This window comes from Saccostrea cucullata, unplaced genomic scaffold (assembly GCF_032062105.1).
Source record: "Saccostrea cucullata isolate Sc308-1 unplaced genomic scaffold, CSIRO_AGI_Scuc_v1 ctg781, whole genome shotgun sequence".
In the NCBI taxonomy this organism is placed as follows: domain Eukaryota; kingdom Metazoa; phylum Mollusca; class Bivalvia; order Ostreida; family Ostreidae; genus Saccostrea; species Saccostrea cuccullata.
Genome location: NW_026918301.1, coordinates 97,501 through 124,967, shown reverse-complemented (window position 1 = coordinate 124,967; position 27,467 = coordinate 97,501). Strand labels below are relative to the sequence as shown.

General features: G+C 31.8%; 2 protein-coding genes and 1 long non-coding RNA gene across 3 annotated transcripts in view; 2 read left to right on the top strand and 1 right to left on the bottom strand.

Annotated features, from left to right (window-relative positions):
• The first annotated feature begins 418 nt into the window (after positions 1-418).
• LOC134262609 (uncharacterized) lies at positions 419-14,559 on the top strand. The gene is made up of 9 exons (XM_062744992.1): positions 419-777; positions 4,776-4,983; positions 5,382-5,440; positions 7,304-7,393; positions 8,380-8,416; positions 8,690-8,852; positions 9,852-10,009; positions 11,910-11,995; positions 12,902-14,559. Exons 1-9 carry the CDS (start codon positions 543-545, stop codon positions 13,075-13,077), a joined length of 1,212 nt encoding a protein of 403 aa, XP_062600976.1. The 5' UTR covers positions 419-542; the 3' UTR covers positions 13,078-14,559.
• Positions 14,560-18,336: 3,777 nt separating this feature from the next.
• On the bottom strand, positions 18,337-19,789 carry LOC134262601 (uncharacterized). Its single transcript, XR_009991040.1, has 3 exons — positions 19,525-19,789; positions 19,150-19,276; positions 18,337-18,764 (listed from the first exon to the last, which is right to left on the bottom strand). It is a non-coding gene; the product is annotated as an uncharacterized LOC134262601 (long non-coding RNA).
• A 2,334-nt stretch (positions 19,790-22,123) lies between these two features.
• Positions 22,124-27,467, top strand: part of LOC134262589 (homologous-pairing protein 2 homolog) — a 10,979-nt gene continuing 5,635 nt past the window's right edge. Inside the window, exons 1-7 of the mRNA XM_062744980.1 lie at positions 22,124-22,240; positions 23,940-24,034; positions 24,429-24,518; positions 24,858-24,969; positions 25,360-25,430; positions 26,891-26,965; positions 27,164-27,217. Coding sequence (XP_062600964.1) covers positions 22,216-22,240; positions 23,940-24,034; positions 24,429-24,518; positions 24,858-24,969; positions 25,360-25,430; positions 26,891-26,965; positions 27,164-27,217 — 522 coding nt within the window. The 5' untranslated portion in view covers positions 22,124-22,215. The remainder of the gene's footprint in view (positions 22,241-23,939; positions 24,035-24,428; positions 24,519-24,857; positions 24,970-25,359; positions 25,431-26,890; positions 26,966-27,163; positions 27,218-27,467) is intronic.

Genomic DNA, 27,467 nt, shown 5'->3' with positions numbered 1-27,467 from the left:
CAAATTATTAAGTAAGTTCACGGTTTAACAAGGGTTTAAGAACTATGGGCAATGCCCACGATGAAGACTGAAAATTCTGAGAGATGTATCTTAAGATTATACTTTGTATAGTCTTCAAGAATGCAGACTATTTAGCTTTTAATTGAGTTATATATATAATTACATATTTTTGTAGAATGAAAATGTAGTAATACCAGTAAATCTGTAGGAAAACTGTATTCTCTTAATTGTCTTTGTAAACCAAAGACGCAGTCCTTTGTTCCCCTTTTCCGTTCGATTAGAAATGCGGATGACAATAGCAATACCGTCACTGTATTAATGGCTAAAATATTATCCAGAATCTCCTAACACAGGGATTCAGTAGACGGCACACTCGAGACACTGAATTGAATTATTCTTTTGCGTATGTTCTCCGTCGGTGTAGCCATTGAGGTTAAATGCTTTGAGTGAGGACTAATTTCACACATTTCAAAAGATGAGCGTTGCCAGGAAAGAATCAAATTGATTACTCCAAGACAACAAGAAGGAAAAGGAAGAAAGATATGTATTTTCTAGGTGCTGCTGTTTACACATCAATTCTGATTCATGGCTTTTTAAATATATTATCTGTGTTTTGTGGTACAGAGGACATAAAAGTATGTCCATCAGCTAGTACACTTATCGATGGTATGGAAATGAGTCATTCCGACAGAAAGCCGGAAGAAATATGTGGTGTTCCATATCAGGATGTGCAAATTTTCAGAATTTCCAGTGACCTTAAAGAACCACGACATGAACGTGAGTATACTGTCAAGTTTTATTATATCTCCTACCTGAATAAGGTATGTTATTTAAACTAATATATAGACTACGGAAATCAGTCAGCTGCCATAATGATATTCATCACCGTCTCTCTGTGATTAAATTTGCCTTCAGCAGCGGTTCTGGCTAATTCGCAAATACGATGAATTTGTTGTATCTAGTTAATCCAGACCACTACACAAAGCATGTTTACATTAATGGAATATTATTTGTACATATGTATTCTATTATTTGTACATGTGTATTCTGATATATTCTGATTTTTTTTTTTTGAAAATTTTCTTTTATAACGTATGTATGTTTTGGTCTTAGAATAAGAATTCTTACACTTTTCCACAGAATATCTCCCAAAACATTTTTTTCTTTGATTCCGAATATATTTCTTCCTGTCATTTTACATAGCACGTGGTTGTTATCTATATTGCTGTCATCATGATTAACCTGAAACCATCTGTATATGCACTGTAATAATAGTTGAAATAGCATAACACAAACATGTATGTGCCTATAGTTATTTAGTTTGAAATGGTGTTGTACATGACAATATTTCATCTGTCTGTGTTGTGTACAGTGTATGTTAATGTCTGATATTCATATCTTATTCTAAGCATTTGTTCTATAGACAGAAAATATGCAAATTGGTAAACAAACTCTTTTTAATTGAATTATACCCAGAATATCAAATAACAAATATATATTTCTACTGTATATATATGTATATGGATGTGTAAACAAAAATAATTTCACAGCTATATTTCATCAACATGATACACGTACGTAAAGAGAAGGAATCCTATTTCCTTTGCATTGATGCTTGAACTGAAAATTGAAAAATGATCTATGTAATACATGGAAATAACGAACAGTATTGAAGCTCAAAACTCCATTAAACAATACAAAATTGAAACAAAGCAAACACATACCTCCAGATCATCAGAGATGAGATCAGGTTCCATGGAGGAGTGAGCATCCCCTGGTGACCGTTCAAACGCGTCGCGTAATTATTTATATTGTCATGATCGAGAAGTAACGGAAAATCTGTCAACAATTCAGTGTGTAAATAATGGCCTTACAATTAATATAAAATCAGTCAGTATTTAACTTAATGATAAATTTTATTTGCTTACAAGGTCATCGTATCGACCATAGAACTTAAGGACTGATTACTTTAATTGAGACTGCTGATATTCTTGTTTCAGCAACTTGAATTGTTTGCCAAAAATTTTCCTCGTTTAAAAAATTGTACATATGTAGAGCATGTTCTTGCATATTGAATCATCTGAGAAGTATAAACCCCGTATGGTATATAATACATACATATATTAATTCTATTTTATAAATAAAAGTATTTAGTTATTAAAATCTTTTTGTATGAAGTGTACTTACAGTCAAAGATTCTTCTTTATCAAATAAACAAATTCATTTCATTTTTCAAGAGTATTCAAAGAAATGCATGTATTTTTTTTTTTTTTTGTTTTTTATCCTTGAAAGAAATTTTCGATAAATTTTCCCCTTGGTCTGAGTTATTTCCGATAAAAGGCTACCAAGCATTAATCCCAAAAGAATGATTGCAATGAGTTTCGATTATAAATGTTTTCTTGAAAGCGATAATTTATCGACCAAAGCATTCACATAACTAAACAAATGGTATTTTCTTTGGTCTAATTATGTCAATAAAAAATAAAAAAGATCAATCAACCAGCGAATAAGACTTGAGAAACCGAAAATAATGGCTATGAGCTTAACCTTATTAATTCATCTTTATTTTTTCAAAAAGTTGAAATATTTAAAGGAAAGAGTGTGCGTTTGATTGACATTCGGCAGAAATCTGGAATCTTGGGGGAAATTTCATTGATCTGTCACGTGACATTTTAGCAGTCATCCATGTGTACATGTAAAGTCCCTGTGAATTAGTAAAAGGGTACATGTAATATTTTCCAAATATTGTATTTTGCTTTACTTAAAATAATCTTAGAAAGCTAATGTTTGAATTGGTACAAACATGGAAATCGTTTATATATTTTTAAAAACGTTGCTCTAAACATTTGCTATCTCTGGGTCTTCCCTAAATGATTTTAAACGTAATTTATGATCAACAGCCAAAAAAAAAATTATATATATATATATATATATATCTAAATTCACATTAATGCTAATATAAATCATAAATCTTATTTTCCCATGTTAGAATAATCATGAAGCCTGTTTTATTTTGTGTCTAAGCCTTTCAACATCAATGTAACACTTCAGGATTTGTGCGAAAGCTTTTAGTGCATCATCTTTCATCTCGCAATTAAAAGCGTCTATCCCTATCACTCTCAAAATATTGATCCCAATAGCGTGATTCCAAGTAAGACACGTCGACCTAATATTCCCTTTATCTGAGATGGTCCTCGTTTTTGCATATTTTTGTTGTCTTTTACATCATCATAACTTGTTGTATGAACCACTCTATCTATTACTCTGAGTGGTGATCACTATAATGATTAAAGTTTTCCATTATGAAAAAGAAACATTTCAGTTGTCAGATAAATTTAATCTCGAATGATATGTTTAATAATTTGGTTTATCCCATGTTTACCCCTTTATCCCGTGGATATAGCTCATGTGATATCGTTTTCGTATCCCACAGTTGTGACGTCACAATGATATTTGGGTTAGCTTGATGAAGTAAAATAAAGTGGAGTCCAATATAAAAACAGGGTAAAACATTGGTTGTGAAGTATTAAAAATGGGATAAAAAGAACCTCTCATGATTTGTGGTTGGATAAGATTTTTATCCAACTCGTTGTATGTTTTTATCCCCTCGCCAAATCCTCTAGGATAAAAAACACACAAAGAGTTGGATAAAATCTCATCCAACTACAAATCCTATATTAACTATATCTTTAACTTCTATATCTCGAACACATGTGTAATTACGTATCTCGAGTACTACAAATATTTCAAAGTCATTTGAAAGTCCCAATTGTTTTTTTTTGTTTGTTTTTTTTTTAATGTTTTTTGTGTTTTTACCTAAGTATATCGAATGCCTTCATATCTCAAAGGAGGTTTGACAATACAATCTTTACAATGTATTATCTCCCACTACATTTCTAAAGGATCGATACGCACACATTTTCATTATTTGTGACACATTTAAGTTAGAGAGACGGTTGTCAGAGAGAGAGAGAGAGAGAGAGAGAGAGGGTTATGCTTTGTTGTCATTAATTTATAACCGTCTCAATCAAGGGTTTCTTTAATTCTACAAAAAAGTATTGAAAATTAAGGTACGGAAATAATCCTGTCTTTATTATATCTAGACAAAATTATTGTCATGGTTTCAGCAATTTTTTATTTTTCTAAATTGATTATCTAGAAAGCGTTTCTAATAAATATGGGAGAAGGATTTCTCATGATTCTCCTAACAGAAAATGAAATAATTATGGAAGTTTTCGGAACAAAAAGAAAATTCTTTATCAGCTACTTATTGATTTTTCTTCTTCTATGCATCTAGCCCTAGAGAAATTAAAGACGTTACACAAGAGAACGGTGGTACTTGAATAAGAGAAGGGAAAGTAATTTTCGAAAATATTTGTCATTATTTCCCCTGTGGTGCATATTGAGATTATTTTCTCCTTTCTATTTAAATTCTATTCTCTAGTGATACAGATAATTCGTTCTTGAAATTTAATGACGACTCTATTTTTGTGTTAATTAAATCAGGGATTTCTTTTCTTAGACCATGAACATAAAGAACTTTTCTGTAATAAATATTTCAGACGCATTTAAAGAAACTGATCACTTGTTTAGAACACCCGGTTCCATACTTAGATTGCATCACTATTAGTATCAAACACGTGTAAACTTTCGTAGTTTTCAAAATGCCATCAAGACTTATTGAATTACATGGTGTGATCTTAAATGTTATTTCTGTTTATCAGAGCTTCGAAATTTTCTATTCTGTTTCTCTTTCTTAATTACATTTCTTGTAGAGTTGGTCTTAAGCATACCAGAAGAAGTCACACGACTGATCATCACATTCAATGGAGTTGTGCTTGCTGTCGGAGTCCAGGGTTCTAAATCCAGTCTTCTGTCCTGTTCGGAACACCACGACACGCTTCTTATTACGTCATCTGGAAATAAACAAGCCTGTGTCCACGTCCTGCTAAAGCTGAAAGTCCATGCTCAAAATGTTGGAAGGTTGATTGACAACTTTAAATATTTTAAGTTTCAGTATCAGGTGATCTGTAAATACAAATGAAAAATATCCAAACTAAATTGACACACATTTGGAAAGAAAGCAAAATGATTGTGACTTTTAAGCAAAAGTATATCGAAAAATACAAATTGAAATAATGGCAAACATCAGAGGTGGCATCGGGTGCTATGTTGTTTATATGTTATACGTGATTTATATTTGTCTATGAAATTAAGTAAAAAGTAATTGATTCTTATTAAAAACTATGTAATTCACAAGGATGGAAAATAAATGAATTATTCATATAACAGATGTGACAAATTAAATATCCTACAGTGAACTCTACAAGTTAAAATACTACACTAGCCTTTGTTAATTTCATGATTTTATATCTTTTCAGTATTTGGATAAACAGGACAGGAAAAGTGGAAGGAAGGCAAATTAAACTACACAATAATGGTAAATTTCTGACGAAATGAACTTTAACAAACCCATTATGTTTTACTATAACAGTTTAAATGATTTACAAAGAGGTGAGAAAAAGGTTATGGTGGCTTGAGAACCTTCCTTTGTGATTCTTATTTCACTTTTTTACTGATTCTTCTCTTCAAACGATTAAAGAGATCCTTTCACAAATCAAAGCAATGTAAGAATTATTCTATGGATTTCAGGTATGCAAATTATCGTCCTTGATTTAGTTTAGGACTACAATTTTTTTAAAAGTAGTTTTAATATCTATTTGTCATTTTAATTTTATTTTACCGATTTCTCAATCAAAGGGAGTCTTTGGGGAACAAATTAAAACAAATATGTGTTCAGGGTATAGTCTATGATTTACTGTAAAATTACATTTTTTCCTGGGATCAAAGTTTCGAGGTTCAAGGGGAAAATATTGGTTTGTGGAGATTTAAATTCGTGGTTGGAAAAATGTTTAGTGGTGATGCATGTGAAATTTTACATTTTGAGGTGGTCATACATTCGTGGGTCTCTCCATTCCTCGAAAACAACGATAATTAAACCCTCCTCGAAAATGGGTGGATAATGACTGAAAATAACCTCATTAAGGTTACCTGCTTGTTAGTGAAAGAATGTAACTAAAACCTTGATCCAATTATAATACCCATACATTTCTGTGTAATCCTTAATTTTCGTGGGCATTTACTTTTTGCTGTTTTCGAGGTATAGAGAGGCCCACAAATTTATGACCACCACAAAATTAAAAAATATGATATGCATTACTATTAAACATTTTCCAACGAAAACAAACAAATCCTCACAAACAAACATTTTTTCCATAAACATCAAAAATCTTACCCCACGAAAATACCGAATAAGCAGAACTTTTAGCAAGAATTAAATTTACGCATTATTAGTTTGCTGAGATCGCTAAAAATGAATATCGCTAAAATAAAGTTTCATTTCTAATACTATAGTAGCTTCTTATTCGCCAAAATTACATCTTTGCTAAAACTTAAATACCATTGTTTAAGGCCAAAACGCTAAATTTGCGTCTTGCTAAAATTTCCACTGTTACGGTATGTGAATTTACAATATTAAAAGAGAAAAGGGGCACTTAAAAGTAGGTCTCATATCATCATCGATTACAGTTGCTGGCTGTTCCCACTTAGATATCTATTTGTACGTCTTCACCCCTAATAGAAACATTCCTTATGAATTGACAATTGAAAAATTCAGTAACTGTTGCTGGTTAAATACAATCATGACCCCTAATAAAAACATCTCTTATTCCTCGATAACTCACAGATATATTATGCGCTGCACCTAAAAGGTTTTCTTTTTCCGCCTTAAGCAAACTTATCCAAGAAGGCTTCTCTGAAAATATAAAAAATAGAATTATTGATCAAGATATTAAGAACGCGAAGCTTAATACTTTTCACTGACAGAATGAAGGGGGATATTTATGATCCCTGTCAGTGGTCCATAAAGAATATCGACATTTATTTTGTAATATGTTATTTTCCATATAAAAAAATTCCAAAAGAATCCATTTCGTCCACCAAAATGTGACTGGAGAAGACATTTAATTGAGGTTCATTTAACTTTTATTCATGTCATGATGTTTATGTCCATTAAGATTAATTATGATGCAAACTTCTAACACTTAGAAAGAAACAGTTAAAATAACCATTTTATCCCATTTTATCCAAAGTATTCATTACCTAAATGTAACTTAACATCTTTGATGATAATTACACATGTGTCTATGAAAAAGATCTCTTTTGAAGATGGATAGTAGTAATGTACCTTCTTTTGAAGATGGATAGTAGTAGCAATGAACCTTATTTTTTTTTTATTTTGTAGAGAAGCAACGATCATCAATCAGAGGGAAGAGAAGTAATCCTAGAAACTCTACAAAAATGGAATACAAAAGCGTTTCCGCCAAAATGACAGGTACATGTACATATACTTTTTCTCAGTAACATAAAGTTATACTTCGTTATTCTCTCTCAGAAGAAAAAAATATTGAGGAAGGAAGTTTAAATATTCAGGCCTTAAAGTCTCATTTTGAAAATTTAAAAAAAAATCATAGTGATAAAAAAAGATACAGAAAAAAAATCATTTTGAGACAAAAATTTCAGTTTGTAATTCAAATATATTTGATGTTTGCTGCTCCTTTTTGTCAAATTGATACGTATAAGGTATTTGCTTTTCAATGAAGAACACATTTTGAAAGAAATCAGGCCTTCAGATGTGCCTCACAAGTCTAATATTAAAAAATTTCTGCGAGAGTGCGATATCATACATAACTTTTAGACCACTAATTAAGGAATGAATTTAATAGATTTTTTATATACCGCTTCGCGGTTTATAAAGCGTAAACTGCCCCAACCCAGTTTATACCGTATAAAATGGGTAGCTATTAAATTCATTGCTTATAATTTAATTTTCATTCATTTGATGTAAGAAAAAAAGATTATTGTTCTAACAAATGACTTCAGTTTGTACAAAATTTGAATGTAACGTCAGGCGGATTGATACGTTTTTGACGCAAGTCATTGTGACGTAGGCAACCCATTTTATACGGTATAAAGTAATTTTTTATCCAATCAAATACAGCGTTACAACCAGAATTAAATTATATTGTAAAAAATAATTTAGTAAGCTTTTCAAATGTTAATAATTGAGCACACACTGTTTTTGTGGGTTTGAATTTTCGTTGTTTTCGTGTTAGAAAGAGAACAACGTGTTTTTCTCTTTCGCGTTTTGTCCTCAATATTGAATATGGTTTTGCCTTTTTTACATAACTTGGAAAAATGTAAGAGATTTCTTGAACATCATTTAGTTATTTATATTTACAAATTAAGGGAAACTGATGATTGGGCAATCTCGTTTCTGTTGCCTTTAAATTATTTTCTAAATCTTTTTTTGTTTCCTAGAAATATCCGAATGTGGGAAGACAAGAAGTTGCTTTAGGTAAAAAAAAAACACCCCAAAGTTATACACAGCAGTATACAGGTTTTTAAAATATAAAACATAAAAATAAAGTTGATAATGTCAAGGATGTTTTCTTTTTTAAGTCATAAATACTGTTTTATATTTTTTTTCACTATTATTCATCACTCTTTTTGTTTTGTTTTTAATGTTTTACTAGTAATTTCCCTTCATACTTATTGTATTTTAACACCATTATACTCTGTTTATGTACATGTATTTTGATGCTTTACATACGGATGCAATTTTTTGCAGGTATCATTCATCTGACAGTGAATGTGGTCACATGAAATGTACATATTTTCTGAGCTATTCTTACAAACACCAAGTCCAAGATATGGAGTATGAATTTGATTTTGAATTAAGTGGTAGAACTTCTGGCTGGTTGGCTGTTGGATTTTCTTCTGACAAACAAATGGTAATACTGTAAAATCACATATGTTCTTGGGGTCAAATTTTCGTGATTTTAGGAAAAACTCTTGGATCTTTCAATTGGGGATTTGATTTCGTGGACGAAGAATTGTTGAGTGGTTATGTTAGTAAAATTTTACATTTCGCGGTGGACATGAATTCATGGGTCTCTTGATACCTCGAAAACAACGAGAAAATGTCTGATTTTCCAGTAACAAGGTTTTGATTCACGTTCTTGGTACCGCATCAAAAAACTTAGGACGAAATTGTGGGCATTCAGGCAATGACCATATACCGAGCATTGCAACTGAAAGGTCCGGGTCTTTTTGTGTCATAGTGGGCGTCGGGACAAAAAGAAATAATGGCCCTGAAAGCGAAATATAGTTCAAAATTTCAAGCACTTCTCAGGTTAATGGTGACATATCATATGAGGGGAAATATCTCGAAAGGAACGTAAAAAATAATCATACAGTCTCCCACTTTCATCACAACTATATCTTGGCAAATCAAAAAGGTTAATTTCATTTGCAGTTTTCACACACAAAAAAATAAGTATTCAAGCACAAATACTCACATATTCATGAGAGTAAGAAGTGTATTCGTCGTACACAAAACCATACGTATGAACAATGTCTAAATCGAGGCAGCTTATTGACAGACATTAAGTTTATGAAACAAGAATATCAGCAGTCTCCTTTGAAGTCACCATATCATTAGTTCTATGGTCGATAACATGACTTTGACTTGAGATACCTTTTAAGTCAAATTCTGACTGACGTTTTTCATACTTATTGTAAGACCATTACTTACGCACTGAACTGCTCACGATTTTCCCGTTATTTTTCGATCTTGACAAGGAGCACACGGTGGGTATGACCGGTCTGCATGGATTGCTCACTTCTCCATGGCATCTGATCCCACCTCTGATTTTTTGGATCTCCGTTTTATATCTCCTGTATGGATTTTCATAAAATAGTTGTTTATTTTTTGGTATGTTTATATACAGATGGGGGACGCATTGGCTTGTAAGACGAATGGTGATCACAAAGATCCTGTTGTGCAATCCTATAAAATCCCGATGAGGCAGGCGCGTCCCAAACTCAGGGAGGGATTCAAATCAAATCTCACAGTTGCTGTCAAACAGAACGACTTTATGTACTGCAGGTATTTATATACATTGTACCGGTATTTTGATTGGTTTAATTATTTAGTACAGGTATACAGCTCAACCCTCTTTTTAAACTCGCATGGATTTTCGCACAAATTAAAGTCACATTTTTCTTGCAATAAAACTTAAAATTATTGAGTTTCAGTACAAGACATAATCTTTATATTATTAAATATTTTATGGTTAAGGTTCATATTCTCTAAAATCATTTTCTTAAGTTTTAAATGTCAATGTTCTTAAAAGGAATTGATTTATAAATTGTATGATGTTAAATGTGTATGGTTTTATCATATGTGTTTACAAATTAATTAATCGAACTTTCTTTGAAACTTTTTGGCTGAAATGTTCAAATTTAATTCTTACAGATAAGTATTTTTCCAGGATCTTTGCACATTTTCCATACTTCTCTTGGTGTTGTAGAAATGTAGCGCCGAAAAATGACGAAAGTACATAAAGAAATCATGTCAAAGGATAGGATGATAAAGTATTGTTTATCTTTCAACATAGTAAATTGTAAATATTGAAAATAAAATTCTTTTACATTTATGGTCTGAAACTTTGAAATTTTACGTTGGAAGGTATACATCTTTCATGATGCTAAATTTCAGGAAGTTAACCTGAAAAAATGTCATCTTTTAACATGGAAACCAGTCGAACAGATGAGAAATACTTCTTCCATCTTGCGCTTTAGTGTCATATAAATATATAAAATATACAAAGGTTACATAAACTACACTGTTTTCGTATTAAGGCAAGGCAAAAGCATGCTTTAAAATGAACGGATACAAAGGTGGTTGCATTTGACGAGAAACCATGAAAAAACACTTGGAAACTCTCATAATATATCATCCAAGAGTATATAAAAATCCCACCAATTCATATCTGTGAATTATGTTTAAAGTAATGGAACATGATCAAAATTAAGTTATAAATCATTTTTTAAATATATTTTCTTGTCATGTTACACAATTTTACATCATAACAATGTGACCTTAATTTGTGCGAAAAACCACGTGATTTTAAAAAGTTTTTTGAGCTGTATATGGTTTCCATCGGTCGGTGATTTAATCTCTGTTTTTGTCAAAAGTATGCGAAAGCTAACTTAAGTTATCTGGCTACCTTTGCCTTTAATAGTTTGTAATTTAATGACCAAATTTTATCAGCTTTTCCTAATTATAATTCATGGGATTAGGTTAAATAAAATTCATTGGTTTATTTGATCATTCTGACGAAGGTGTACCGATATAGCAAATGTGTACCAGCACATTATGATGTCCCTTTTATACATGTAGCTTATCACCAGATCAACAGAATCAAGAAAAAGGTTAGCACTCATGGAGTAAATTATAAAAAAAAAATTGCAATGCATTTCATGTATTTCAGCAAAAATGTACCTTTTGAAACGAAATTTTCATCAGATCAACAATGTTATTTTCACAAATTCTTATGAAAAAGAATCAATTACCACAAAATACAAAAAAAAGGTCAGCAAAAATAGCTAATTGATATATGAAAGTAATGCATCGTCCAAAAAAATTACAAAAATTCACCAATAAAGCTTGCAAAAAATTACAAGTCTATCTAAGACACAATAGTAACATTACGTTTGTTTATGACAATGCTCAACTTTATTTACATTTTTTTTTAACCCAGGTATTTCCTCGATGTCATTTAAGATCAAGTCATTATTTACTTGTATTAGGACCTTGTTAGCAAGTTTCAGATTAATATCTTTGGACCTTTTTGGCTGAAGAGCTAGTCTAGGAGGTTGACATTGGTATATTCTGATCAATACGTAGGCCTCACATCAACCATATATATTTGTATGCAAACATCATCCAGTTTTTAAAGACACATCGTTCCTCACTAAACTTTAGCTACCATTTAACACTTTAGATTCTTGTTCCGGGGTGGACAAGGCGACATGATGGATCTAACCAATGATTGGTTCCAGTTATATGGGCGTGGCCCAGTGTCATACGGTAGGGCTTTTTATTGGTTTATAGGTGACGTTAAACGTAGAATTAATTTCAGCCAGCCTAATTATGCAAAATTATATAATTTATATGAAAGTTACGGACCTGCAAAACATCAGAGGTGGGATCAGGTGCCATGGAGGAGTGAGCTTCAATAATGACTTAATTCTTGTGTCATTTAATTATTATCGACGGTTTTTTAATGTCCAAATATTAATATTAGAGATATTAAAATCACGAAAAACAGATTTTTCAATCATTTATAAATTTGCAGTTGTTTCATTTATGATAAATGATAATAACTTGCTGAAAATATTCAGGATAATTTTTTTTCTTGATCTTAATTCAAAACAAATAACATGTTTGTATCATTTTAAATCGAAACCTTGAATCAATCATCGTTCTATAAGCATTTAATGATGATACTAACCTTTTAAAGATTTGTCATTGATGAAAAATTTAATATACATGTTCTTTGTAAGTCCTATGTAACTTAATTTCTTAAACATCCTTGCTTTTGAGTTACTTTATTAATAAACGTATTTAATGTGAGCAAATGATTTTAATTTTGAAGTCGTATCTCTCTTCTATATATGGTGAGACAATTTTATTGTAGGTTCCTTTAAGACCAATACCTCTGTATATTGTTATTTAACAAATTTCGCAAAAATTTTTAACTCTAGAATTAACACGCTGTCTATTTCGGTCTTTCTTTTGCATATTCATATTAATATTGGAGTTTTATGAAGAAACTAAACTTTTACAATCGACGACTGAATTCTACAATTTAAACATTTGGACCAACTCCAACTATTGAAACGGAAAAGTCAGATGTTGAATGTAAAAGTAAGGCTCTCCATAAAACCCTGTTACCAAATCATCTTGTAATATTTTTATTTGATGTTTGGGCAGACGGAGATTTGTTAATACATGACGAGATTCCTCTGATATCAGATTTCAAGATCAGCTTAATCAAAAGTGTCAACAAGATGAACGTGTACACCAGCAAAGGATCTTTCGTCACTTCCGCCTACCTCTGGTTCTCATGGACAATGTTCACCTATATGTTAGTTAATTTTCTTAATTGATTTCTTCATTAATCTTGGTTTGCATTGTCTAATACACATAAGATATACAATAACAATACAGAAAGCTTGTCTATTAATTTTTGTTTAGAATAATATATTTGTCGTGTTCTAAATTTTGAATTTACCGAGTAGGACTAAATACAAAATTTAGTACATCACATGTTGATCTTGTAATTTAGTATAAGAATAATGGAAACAATGTTAGTTCTTTTAAATATACATGTTTAAGTTTTGTGTGTGGGTAAATGAAATGTTTATTTCTTAATAGATCGAGAAAATTAAGTATAGATTTTGTCATTACCTAGCTGTATTTAATAAATACAAACGTAATTTCAATTCATGGGGTTGTTGTATTGGTAAAAAAAAAAAATTACATTGCTTTCACATCGTTCTTTAACCATATCCATTATAAAGTTTGTTTCTATGATACAGAGCTGTTGTTTGATGACTGTATATATATACATGTATGTTATTAGTGTTATGTTTTTCATAGTCATTTGTGAAAGCATACTGGTCAGTAAATCTATCAGCATTGGTGACAATGAAATTATTACATTGTATTATATATTTCTTTTTTTGTGTGTGTAAATCAAAAACAATTTCAAACGTACAATTAAGACGGTGATTTTTGTGTGTCAAATTTTGCTTAATGACTGTTCAACTTCATTTCTATGATTTCAACTAAACTTTATTAAACTATTTTATTAAAATATTAAATTTATTAAACTATTTTGTATCATTTATATCAGCGGACATTTTCATATTGCAAAAATGAACATGTAATTTAATTTAGATTGACAATTTGCAATACAGTGAATAATATCGCTGTATGTTGCAATCCAAAACTTCCAATACTCACAGAACCTTTCTTTAATTATTCCAAAAAATAATGGAAAGCAAGAAATCACATGCCATTATTGTCGTGGTCAAATTCTGTTGAATGTCACCTTTTTTAAAACACAAAAATTATTTTTTTAATTGTTAGTCTGGGAATTAAGTACAAATATTTCATGTAAGCTGCATAATGAATTCCTGTACTAGCAAAGCAAGAAATTAAAGACATTTTATTGTTTAATGTATGTCTGTTTTGGAAAAAATAAAATACGTTTAGAAACGTTAAATATTGTATTATTAATGTGTAGGTCACTGTACATGTATGTCTCATTTGTACATACCGGTATGTATGTTTCATTTATGGAAAAGGCATTGCTCAAGAAATATTCGGTGGCATGCAACTGTGTGCCGGCGATAAAGAAATGATCAATGACTGTAGTTATTTAATGAAATGAAGAAAATAATATAAAGTTGATGTACATATCATTAAATATAAAAATTCAATTATCTACATCGATGGTGATAAAAGGAAAGAAAATGAAAATATCCGCCTGTTTGTTACACATTCTTCTTAAAATCGAAGTCTGCGTTTTAAAGGATGTTTTAATGTTTTTTCTATATTATCTGTAATTTCTTCCGTTGTGTCAATATTACCAATAAAAAATTCTGAAAAAAATGTTTTTAAAAACTATTTTTTTCTTTTTATTATGTCCCTGTAATCGAAAAGATTATAGCTTTTGCCCTGTCTGTCCGTCTTACTCTGTATGTCTTTTGTCTGTAAAGGTATAAAATCGCCTTTAACTTTTGATTTGTTGGAGCTTTACCTATAACCAGTATTTCAGGTTTGTACTCCTTATGACAAGACCATTCTTTAAGTTTAAATAAATTTGACCTTGACTTTGGACTCTAAGCCACTTTTATCTAATAGATAAAATTTTAATTCTGGTCATTACTTTTTTGCAGTTGGGCTAGGCCTTTCATACTTCAAAAGTATATTCCCTGTGATAAGTCCATTCCTCCTTTCCTTGGGTATAAAATTTTTTGGGCTATTCATCTTGAACTTAGAATTTGACCCATTCTTGAAAAGTACTTAAACTTTGGCAATATCTTTTGAACAATAAGTACTTCGAGTTTTATTCCTTTACAAGCCTTTTCTTTTATTTGGATAACAATGATTTAAACCTTTGACCTATTTTAAGCTTTATTCTTAGTCATAATTTTTAACAGTTGGTGTTTGCGCTTTTATGTTTCACAGATGAACCTGACCTTAATCTTTGACCCAATTTTTAAAATTTCATAACCTTTCACATATTTTGAATGATTGAATCTTGAGGTTTCATATTTTGCGGGTATACTCGTATTCATTGATACTGTGGTCCTTTCTTTGGAAAACACTTTTTGTATCTTGAACCCTACATAATTACATGTAACAAACGACGTGGATAGTTGTGATGAACAAAGGCTCTTCAGTCAATCATGCAGGGATTCTTTTGTAAGGATCGTGAAAATGTCGAAGTATATGGCTATGATGAGCGAAGGTGCCTGTTCTAAAATATTTATTGTAAAAAACATGCATATGACCCCTAAATGTTTTGACAGGTTTTTAGCTCACCTGAGCCAAAGGCTCAAGTGAGCTTTTCTGATCAAAATTTGTCCGTTGTCTGTCGTTGTCGTCGGCGTTGTCGTCGTTGTTGTCGTTAACTTTTCACATTTTCATCTTCTTCTCAAGAACCACTAGGCCAATTTCAACCAAACTTGCCAAAAAGTGTCCTTAGGTATAGGGGATTCAAGTTTGTTCAAATGAAGGGCCAAGCCCTTTTTCAAGGGGAGATAATTATGAATTAGAGAAAATTTAATGGCATTTTTAAAAAATCTTCTTCTCAAGAAGCACTGGGCAAGGAAAGATGAAACTCATGTGGAATCATCCTCAGGTAGTGTATATTCAAATTTATTCAAATCATGACCCCCGGGGGTAGGGTGGGGCCAAAATGGCCGATCAAAGTTTTACATAGAAATATATAAGAAACCTCTTTAAAAATCTTCTTCTCAAGAACCACCGGGCCAGGAAAGATGAAACTCATGTGGAATCATCCTCAGGTAGTGTATATTCAAATTTATTCAAATCATGACCCCCGGGGGTAGGGTGGGGCCAAAATGGCCGATCAAAGATTTACATAGGAGTATATACGAAATATCTTTAAAAATCTTCTTCTCAAGAACCACTGGGCCAGGAAAGATGAAACTCATGTTGAATCATCCTCAGGTAGTGTAGATTCAAATTTGTTCAAATCATGACCCCCGGGGGTAGGGTGGGGCCAAAATGGCCTGTCAAAATTTTACATAGGAATATATAGGAAACCTCTTTAAAAATCTTCTTCTCAAGAACCACTGGGCCTTGGAAAGATGAAACTCATGTGGAATAATCCTCAGGTAGTGTAGATTCAAGTTTGTTCAAATCATGACCCTCGGGGGTAGGGTGGGGCCAAAATGGCCGATCAAAGATTTACATAGGAATATATAGGAAAAAATCTTTAAAAATCTTCTTCTCAAGAACCACTGGGCCAGGAAAGATGAAACTCATTGGAATCATCCTCAGATGGTGTAGATTCATGTTTGTTTAAATCATAACCCCCGGGGGTAGGGTGGGGCCAAATGGCCGATCAAAGTTTTACATAGGAATATATAGGAAAAATCTTTGAAAATCTTCTTCTCAAGAACCATTGTGACATGAAAGATGAAACTCATGTGGAATTATCCTAAGGTAGTGTAGATTCAAGTTTGTTCAAATCATGACCCCGGGGGGTACCCCTGCGAGACGATCATGAATAATTCATGAATTTCCTTGAATTTTTCATGAATTTAATTCACGAAATGTTCATGAAATGTTCATGAAGATCCTATGAACTTATTATTGGACATTTTCAAATCATGAATTTTTATTCATGAAAGAAAATTGATGAATATTCATGAATATTTTTTTTCATGAATAATTCATGAAGAGTCATATTCATGAAGATTCATCATTTCAAGAATGTCCAATAATAAGTTCATAGGATCTTCATGAACTATTCATGAACAATTTGATGAATTTTTTCAGGAATGTTCATGAATGAATAAAATTCATGAACCATTAGCATTCATGAATATTCTTGCTTTTTCGTAAACAAAAAATGAAATATTATTTTTCATGTTTATTCATGAAAATGCATGAAGTCATGCTAAAAAAGTAACAGGTAGATGATTTATAATACAGCATCTTGAAAGATTTTACAGAAATGTTGTTTGTTTTCCAACCATGGCAACAAAATCTTTGTTAATAAAATCAAAATAGACAATTCTGACACATTAAACCATAGTACGAGGGGTGTTAGAAAAGTTCGAGGACAAGTTCTATTGTGAGCCCGCTATTTCCACGAAACCGGTCAAACTTTTCAGATATAATCTTGAGCTTTTTTCCAATAAATATACAAGAATTTGGTGCTCTCCGGTGATTATTGAAAAATATACGGCATTTTTATTTTGATAAATCTTGCCTCACGGAGCATGCTACATTTTGGCACGTTTATATCAAAAAGGCTCTTTATTAAAATTAAAAATTGCACAATTGTGGTGCCAAGAGATTCATGATATTTTACCTGCCGCTAAAGTATGCAGGAAACGTCACTGGGAGAAATTTTGAACTAAACTGGAGGGTATATGACTGTTTTATAACAGTTTATAAATGATCAACGCGTAAAAACATAGCCAAAAATTGGAACGTCATTGAGCGTCATGGAGCACTGCACTACGTAAAAATTATGTATGCAGACAGGAAAATGTCTAAAAATAGATTAAAATGTTCAAGATGCTGCCGGGAATATCCTACACATACAAAGAACAAGTTTTCAAATGGTTGTAGCTTCATAAGAATGGAAGGAGTAACATTTTGAAAGATTAACTCCATCGATACTTCAATTAATACCCCCCTATCGCATGGACGTTGTGTTGCACCTTCATGGTTTTGCATAGTTTCCATACCTGATCGATTGATTGCATAGATTTTTTTATTTTTTAAGATCTCAATACTATCCGAAACAGTACAAAAGACATTATAGTAGAAAAGTAATATGTCTTGATATAGATAATCAATTTTAAAGTATAAAAAAGATAAGAAAACTCTGAAGAAATAAAAGATTTATAGAACTGCGAAAAAGCTTAAAGAGTTGAAATCTGGTTCTCACGTCGCTTACGTCAAGTGATTGCTCCGTGAATCCCATAACCCCATAGTATAAATAGTTGTAAAATTTTAAGATTTTATTATATGGACCTGATTTTTTACATACCAATAAACAAAATGTAGGAATTCATTCAGTCATAGGTCATACTTCACAGTACACAATAGATTTTCTGTAATTCAATGTGTCCGCGAACTTTTCTAACAACCCTCGTACATGAGTAATGTAGTTCATTCCTGGTAAAAGTATAAAAAATTTCAATTCAAATGCAACTCTTTGCAAAATGTTTAACCTTACTTGGTCAAAAGGAGAGGGGGGTCCTTCCTCAGCATGTTCAAATTGTGTTTTAATGCCAGAAATTGAACAGTTTTTAATTCCAGTCTAGGAAAAAAGTTTGTTCAGCACCAGGGTCACAGTTTTCAGTGCTTTCAAGCAGTTCGAGCAGAGATGGTCAATTCAAAAATCCTTATTGTCTTTCCATGTGGAATTTCCAGAATTTCATCATTTGGATCCTTTGATTGAATATCATTCATATTTTCATTTCTTTTTTTTTGTTTCTTTTTCAAGAGCTCAGATTTTTGTGCAGCCAGAGTTTCTTCTCTTCTGCTCATCAACATTTGTGAACTGCTTCTCTTTTTCCTTCAAAAAGAAAGATTTTCTGAAAGTACCCATGATTGTAAAACATAAGACTTTTTTGTATTTTCTTGCATTTTAGTTTCATTTAATTTTGCATCAGAGACACTTCCAAATTAAAACATTCTGAGTGGAATTTAAGCCTATTTTCTTGGACCGCCATTTTGTAGATCAATCAGGCCTACGAATGTTTTGAGTATCAGTCTATAATTAATGTATGTTATATGCCTATATGGTTGGATCCAAACTCAAAGCAAAGTAAGACAAAAAGTAATTGCATTAAAAAAAATTTATTATAATATTCTTTAATTAGTTGTTATTTTCCAAATAGACAGTAACCTTTACAGACAGATTTCTGACTCAGTGATTGTCTCCATTTTTTGTCACTCACCAGTTATGAAGTAGATCGATCCTATATGTATAGTCTTCCTTCTTCATATTCTGTTATTTTCTTTAAAAGTTGACAAGGATCAGTGACTGTACTGTTTATTCGACAAACCTTGTGAGAGGGTGAAAAACTACAAATCACAAAAGCATAATAAGAATTTGACAAAATATCAAAATCATAAGCAATCATACAAAATTAAATGCGTAACTTTAACATGTGAGCTGAACAGGCCTATGCCTATCGCATGCTGGAAATGCGCGGTTTTACAAAACATTGTAGTTGCAGAATTTTTAAACATGATAAAATATATTGCATAATACTGTTAGATACAGATGATCAAGTTCGATATATTTTCAAGTAAAACAACATAAAACTTACTCCTTAGGGAGGCCAACATCACCAAACTTCACAGCCAAAACGCCAGGCAAACCGCATGGCTACCATAATTAGTATATACAGAATATTGAACCCGATCGAAATAAAATTATGCAATACGAAAACGGCACAGTGACTATGCAAATAACAGATCACAAATACTGATTCTTCCACACTACAATTCCCACTTTCAACGTCTCGCGCGTTTTCAAGTTTGCGCCTATTCAAAAATGTACGGTAGAGCTAAGAAATACCTTAGTTTCGAATTTCCAAGATTTCTGTTTAAAAAAAATTACAAACACTATCTGGACAACTTTTCACTGAAAATACAATATTTTATATCAAAATAAGTTTTATCAATGAAGAATTCGATTTTTTTACGTCATAAATTATACATGTATTGACTTTTAGTTTCGTATAGCAAGTATGGCGGCCCCCTATGACATGATAATAACAATCTCTCGCCCTCAGACAGAATATTCTGAGCTGTGAAGACGCATAGGAATTAAAACTACAAAATACGAATGTGGATCATAGATACTTACAACCATATGCAGTCTGTGCTCTATCATTAACGCACGGAGCAAGGGAAACTTTTGACATTTTAACTGCACCAAAATGAAATGTAGCGTTTCGATCCAGGAATAATACGGTACAGTACAGACAAGTGATATAATTTTTAAGTTGTTAATAAATTATAAAACGTTTTTTACTAAGCTCATAAAGTTCATTTTCCAGAATGTTTCATTTTCCAACAACTTGTTTAAAGTTTGATGTTAGAGAAAATTCGGTCGAACAAAGTTGTGTGATGAAAAACGACATTAATTAAAGCACATTATGATGAATATAACTGTTTAATTTAAATTATGAAGAAACTCAAGTTATGAATTTGAAAAAAAATGCTGTCAATTGTGATGCAGTGTTTGTTAAATTAAAATCAAATAAAAACACTAAATGTTTAGAGATTTCATGTTTTTTTTTTAGATGGTGAAATAATTATTATTAAACATATATTATACCAGGGGCTTGTTCAACAATTGCATCTGCATGCAAAAGTTGTATTATGAGAGTATTGAGTGTTTTCTGTCAATTATTTTTGTCTTCATGAAAATTCATGAACATTCATAATACCTTGAACTCTACATTTTTTCTGTCTTTAAAATGAAAATTACCAATATTCATAAATATTCATCATTTGTTCATGAACTACATTTTATGAATATATTCATGAATAAAGTTCATGAACCATCTTTATGAACCAGTCATGAACCAGTCATGAACACATCATGAATGTTCATGAACGATTCATAAAAGTTCCTGAAATCATGAATTTCACCTCGCAGGGGTAGGGTGGGGCCAAAATGGCCGACCAAAGTTTCTCATAGGAATATATAGGGAAACCTTTTAAAATCTACTTTTCAAGTACTTCAAAGCCATGATTAGTAATATTTATGTGGAATTATCCTCAGGTAGTGTAGATTTCAAGTTCGTCCAAATCATGATCCCCTGGGCGGTTAAAATTCAAGCCCCTCCCCCCTAAACTTATAAAACTTTCAGTTCTGATCTGATATGTGCTTTTTCCTAGCCGATGTGCTTAGGTGAGCGCTGTGGCCCATGGGCCTCTTGTTGAATGGGAGTGATCAATTAGAGAAAAATCGTAGAGAAACAAATTACTCGTAGATGCATGGTTAACATAAGCAAGGATGCCTCTTCCAATATTGTGAAATTTATGGCCCCTGGGCCAGCGTTCTGGAATACTACTGATAATGTAATGAAGCTGCATTTATTCTGTGACAATCTTCTCTGTCCTTGTGTATTTAAAGCAAGAGTATTGAACATAATAAGTAATTATAAGAGTGTTTGTTCTTTAAATGTGATTTTCTTGGCCCCTGGTTCAGAGGGTCTGGTTTTTAAGGATATGGGATTGGACTCAATTGATTTCCATATCATCAGAATTTTTAGCGAAACACAAATGTGGCGATTTTTTCTAAGAAAATTGTACCTCTAATGTTAGTCATAAGTAATTTTAGCGATCGAGTATGTCATGCTTTGACCCATTATTTGACATAAAATATATATATTGAAATCTGTACTGTATCACATGAGGATATAAATTAAATCCATGAACTCTAAGCATGATGTTCTAGACCAAAATAGAGTAGTTTTAAGTTTTGTATTTTTTTACGTTTTCAGGAATATGAGCTAGAAAGCATTTTTTTTTCTTTATCATTACTTAATTCATTGTCTTCGAGAATTTTTCGTAGATAAAAAAGGCACACTTTCTTTATTAAAATGATGAAGTTAATTATGAAATTATTTCCTTTACACTGCTAGCTGTATATTATTTTCTCGAACTCAAACTCAAAAAAAAAATGTAGATAGTCCGTTAATCATTAAAAGATATAATGGTTAAATGCTGCTAAGTATACATATCTGTCTTTAAAAGGAAGAATAAATAAATACATTGTAATTTAAATCATTACCAGGTTCATTGTTATTGCAGAGGTTACAGTATATAATCAATAAAATCTACCTCATCCGAATGATTCGGTAACCGAGTTATCTATAAATACCAGGTGCGTTACTTCCCCTAACAGAACTCTTCAATATTCCCGCCATTTTTAAACGAAAACGACACGACAGAACACGACGTTTTGGACAACAGAAATCGTGTTGTGGTAGATATGTAGGAACATGAGTAAATCCAAAGATGCAAGTGGTTTGTATTTGATCACACTGTGACATGACATCCAAAAAGCACCCCCTTTAAAGCAACGTTGATTCATTCTTGTTTCGGCATAGACTGCGCGTCATGCCCAACATCTGACCTTCACTGGCTTCAGCCACTGGCTCAAGCTTCAGTTCCACACTTGTGACAATTAAAAGAGTAAAAAGGCTGATAAATATTGAAAATAATTTTAAAGTGATGATACAGACAAGTTTAAATACAAGCAAATATTCAAAAAATAATTATTTACCGAATGGCCAATTTTTCATACTGTTGATTTTGAGGGGGAAAAAATCACTTAAATCAAAAAGAAATGCAATGCTTTTACAATTATTTTTTTCCCGAAAGACAATAGTAACATCCACTAACAGGAAAGGGGAAAATGTATGGCTGGACAGAGAAAGGGTTACTTCTGCATCACTTATCTGTACATTGTAGGGCCATCCTTAAAAAATTGTTTTTTTTGCGGTAACGCGACCGACTCACCAAAATCCACCCTACTGGATTTTTTTTATAGGTTCAAAAAATTTTTTTTTTTTTACGTATCCATTTTCTATTTTTATCCGATTGACATTTTTTTACGTCTCCATTGCACCTACACCGTTTTTAAAAAAGAACTGATGTGTTCTGATATTTGAACAATAAAAGATTGGATTCATTAAGAATGCCTTAATTTTCTTGTTTGATTAGTAACTTGAAGTGAAATCTAAGACATAGTTAATACCTCTATATAATCGAAATTTATTTCTGACTTTTTGTCTCAAAAAAAAAAAAAATAAGCCTACCTACCTACCCACACCTAAAATGATGAGGCGCGTTACCGCAAAAAAAAATTTTTTTAAGGATGGCCTAATCAGGTGCTCTACTGAGCTACTCCAGTGGATATCCACAGCCGAAACCATAACATTCCTCCCTCCTTAAATTTTCTTAGCCCTTGAAAACACAACCAAGTTCTTAATGGCCCTAGCAGGCCTTTCACCTGCAAGTCCAGGGGTGGTCAATGGCATCAAATCTGTCAGTCTAATTAAAATTTGATCCTTTAGCTCCTGTATTTTGTAATGTCGCTGTAAGGACAGCGACATAATAAAATACAGGAGTTTAAAGGATCTAATCTTAATTAGACTGCAAATCTGTAAAAGTATGGCTGAACAGGGAATTGAACCTGAGACCCCAGCATGACTTGTTGGGTACATTTTTGACTGAGCTACCAAGGCATAACAGTTACACTTTCCAAACCATTGTACACAATAACAATATTGAACCTCCGATTTATTCAGTCGACAACAGTAGGGGGCACTTGATTTGATAATTTAAAAAATCAGTCAAAAACAAGGATAATGGGGGATTATTGTTGATATTGACATCTTTGTGCTTGTATCGTTGATAAATGGCCAGAAAAAAATTTATTTGAGATTCTCATCCCTACCCGCCACTCTAATAGTGTCCCACGTTGTTCTTTTTATTTTGGTTTTTGGGGTATCAAAAGATTTACATGAATATGTACATGTATTATGTTTTACCTATGCAAAGAATCAAAGTTTTAAGCGTTACAGTGTACTGGACAGAGTTCAAAATTTATCTAAAGAATATTACCAGGTCCACTGGTCCAGCACTTTTATCTCTTGATTCAGAAATATAGTTTGATACAATGTATAGCTTTATTAAGCTTTTTTTTTTATTTATAATTTAGCTGCTAGAGCAGTACTGGAATACCTGAATAGACAGAACAGACCGTACAGTGCTGTGGACATCTTCAACAATCTACACAAGGAGTACGGCAAGACGGTTTGTTTCTATGGCCTTGCATTTGCCTCCATATTATGTGTCTACTCTGTAAACAATAACAATTAATTACTATATATAAAGTCAATTAATATAACAATTAATGCACTAAAATCATACAGATTCAAACAATCTCTGTCCGAAGTACCTTGACAAACAGGAATTCAAATTCAAATGATGTAATATATTAATATATCATCATTTCTTGGAATATATTTGAATTGGATATTCATCCTGCATATAGTTTGATGAAAAGTCAGGTATTTTGGTGTTTTCCTTAAACATATGCAAGAACTTTTAAGTTTACTTTTTATAATGTGTTCTAAATGTCGAATTAATTTCTCAAAAATATGGACAATTAAGTGTTTTATGTATGACATCTTGTTTCTCCTTTCAGGCTGTGGTTAAGGCATGTGAAAGTTTGACAGAGGGAGGAAAAATCAAAGAAAAAGTTTATGGAAAGCAGAAGGTGTATGTTGCAGATCAGGTAAATGAAAAGAAATAAGTGTTAACAAGTCAAATTTCCATTAAAGGTTAGGTTAGTTATTTCAAGGGACAGACAGAAATGCCAAACTTATGTTGGCCTCATGGGGTATGAATCAGGGACCATAAACTGTAGTTTAATTTTACACTCTGCATTGAAAAGGGGGAATATAACCACCACAAGGGACAGATAAAGACATGCATTTCATATAAATGGCATTGTTAGATCTTTTTGTGGAAATCTACAAGAAATTGCTAATATTGATAAGCATATTTCTATCAGAATATCACAAAATGATATAACAAGTGGATAGTCTTATGTACAAGATAACATTTTTTTCAGGGCCAGTTCCCTGATGTTGATGATAATGAGATTCGGAACATGGATGCTAGGATTGGTGAATTATCCACACAGAGTCAGGATATGGACAGTCAAGTGAAACGACTGGATGCTGGTCAGTTTTAATATGTCAGATTTGATATATCTTTTGAAAATGATCACATGAAAAATTTAAGAGATACAATGTTTTAGCTTTGAAAGACCAAAAAAAAAAATAATAATGTGAGAGCAAGCTAGAAACAAAAATTTTAATATTGATTGTTTTGGCAAAATTTTGGAAAGATTGAAAACATGTCTTAACATGTCTGATGTTTGGAAAACATCAGACATGTGAAGGACATGTACAGAAAGAATTTTCAGTTTAAGATTTATTTACTTGGAATGTCTGATCTAGCAATTTGTTAACTGTATGTGAAAAATATGCTTGCAGTCCATAATGTAAAGAAAAAATTCCATTAAAAAAATGTCAGGTTAAGTTGGTTTGAAATCTTTATTTCTTTCATAGAACTTAGAGGGTTGAACAGCTCTATCTCTACAGAGGAGGCGGTTCTACAACTGAAACGGTTAACTGACGAGGTCTGCACATATCAGCTGATAAAATAAACATACTTTTTATATGAGTAAACTTTGAATGCTGACATGTTAAAATAAAAATGGCCAAGATGAATAAATATTGTGTGTCCTATACTAATCTCAAGAAAAAATAGGTAGGCAGGGAAACATTTTATTCCATTTTAAAATTTTTATGGCAAACATGCTGCCTTTTTTTCCAGGGGAAAGCACTGCGAAAATCTTTCTACTTAATGTGTATAGGATGCACATTTTATGAAACAAAGGAGTGATAAAAATTGAGAATTTTATTAGTGAAACTGTTACTTTTGGAAAGATGTAGCCAAATTAATTTTGCAGGGTCAGCTCATATATTTTAGGGTCGTCGGGGATCTGGGATCTAACAATATTCTAGGTCAAATTTACTTTAAATGCTATGTAGTATGATTTTACAAATGCCAAGCTTGACTGAAGAACAATCTGAACTTAGAATTGAACCATTTATCAAATTAAAATAGAGATTTTTATACCGTGCATCATACTGACAAATTAAACCTAGGTGAACCTTTTCAGTTATTTTAATACTTTGTACATGTATCCTAGGGGTGGGGCGATAATCATATACCGATACACCGATACATACCGATATTTTCCTCCAAGATACGGTTTACGATACAAGCATTCAAATAACGGTATGAAACGATACAAGAACGACCTATTCAAAAATTGAAAATGAAAGTACCTGTCCTTGGAAAATGGCGGCTTGTACGAAGCGAAGAGATGATGTTGATATTGAAAACACACTTTAGAGCAAATAAGTCGTTGGTTAGGGGTAAAACATTTTCACATTTAAGCAACCTCAGAAGATTGGACAAGAAAAGTTCAGTATGAAATGCGTGCTATACACAGAAAATATCATTTCCAGAACATTTGATATTATTGTTAGTCCATCTATACATTTTGTAATCTCAACTGGACTAAAACTTTCAGCAATGAATTCATAACAATGTAAATGTGATCGATGTTTTTTTAAATGAATTTTTAGGTAGTGTTCTCTGATGAAAAACACGACTATTTGTAAACAACTTCTGAATAGTAATTTGGTAATACTAAGTAATAGTATGTATGTATTATTGTTTTTGTAAAGTTTTAGTCAATGAAATTGATGAACTTCAAGTATTAATTTCAAAGAAAACATGACTTGATGTAGAATAATTTGTTGATTTAATGTCAAGACAAAAAAAAGAAATAAAATACTAATACTGTAGTAGTTTTATAATTTATCATAATATCGAGATACGTATTGTATCGTGCCAATGTATCGAGATATGTATCGTATCGCAAGATGTGTGTATCGTCCCACCCCTAATGTATCCAATCATGATTCAGACAAACCATGCTGCAAAGTCAAATACCTAAAACCACTGACTCATGGAGTGTCTCTATTTATTACAAAGACTAAAATTACTTTTATTTATACTTTTCAGTGTGAAGCATGTAAAGGGAAGTTGAAGACTTTAATGGAGGGCGGAAAAACTGTGTCGCCAGAAGAAAAAGACAGGGTAAAATGTTACTGTAATTATTGACATTGTCCGCTTTAAGGATTTGAAAGATTTTAAAAAATGAGTAGCCGGGATTTCCAAAATCATGTTTACATTCATGTGTCTCTTGTATTTAAGATATCTTTGTTTGAGGTACATGTAGTGACATTCATTTGTGTGAAGATTTTATGTTTTAATGCATTGTTTTATGCCTTACAGATTTACACAGCAAGAACAAAATATGTCAAAGAGTGGAGAAAAAGAAAGAGAATTGTAAGTTAGAGATTTATTGTGTTTGATACTGGAATTTTAATTTTGAAAGCAACAGAATTACTTGACATTTTTAATTATTATCTTAAAAGTTAATAACTTACTACATTTGCAGCAGTGAAATACTGTAATTCTGACATTGAATAAAAGCGATATACTGTCACAGTATAAAAGAGTATCAATAGTTCAGCAGCACTCGAGATTTTCCTTCCCTTCACCAAGAGTCTTGTAAAAATAAAAATTATCCCTGACC

What these genes read in the sequence shown, in the direction of transcription:
- LOC134262609 (XM_062744992.1), top strand. Translation starts at nt 543, where the DNA reads ATGTATTTTCTAGGTGCTGCTGTTTACACATCAATTCTGATTCATGGC. An exon ending in CGTTTCCGCCAAAATGACAG is followed by an intron (nt 7,394 to 8,379) that starts GTACATGTACAT and finishes TTTGTTTCCTAG; the next exon opens with AAATATCCGAATGTGGGAAG. An exon ending in AAGACAAGAAGTTGCTTTAG is followed by an intron (nt 8,417 to 8,689) that starts GTAAAAAAAAAA and finishes AATTTTTTGCAG; the next exon opens with GTATCATTCATCTGACAGTG.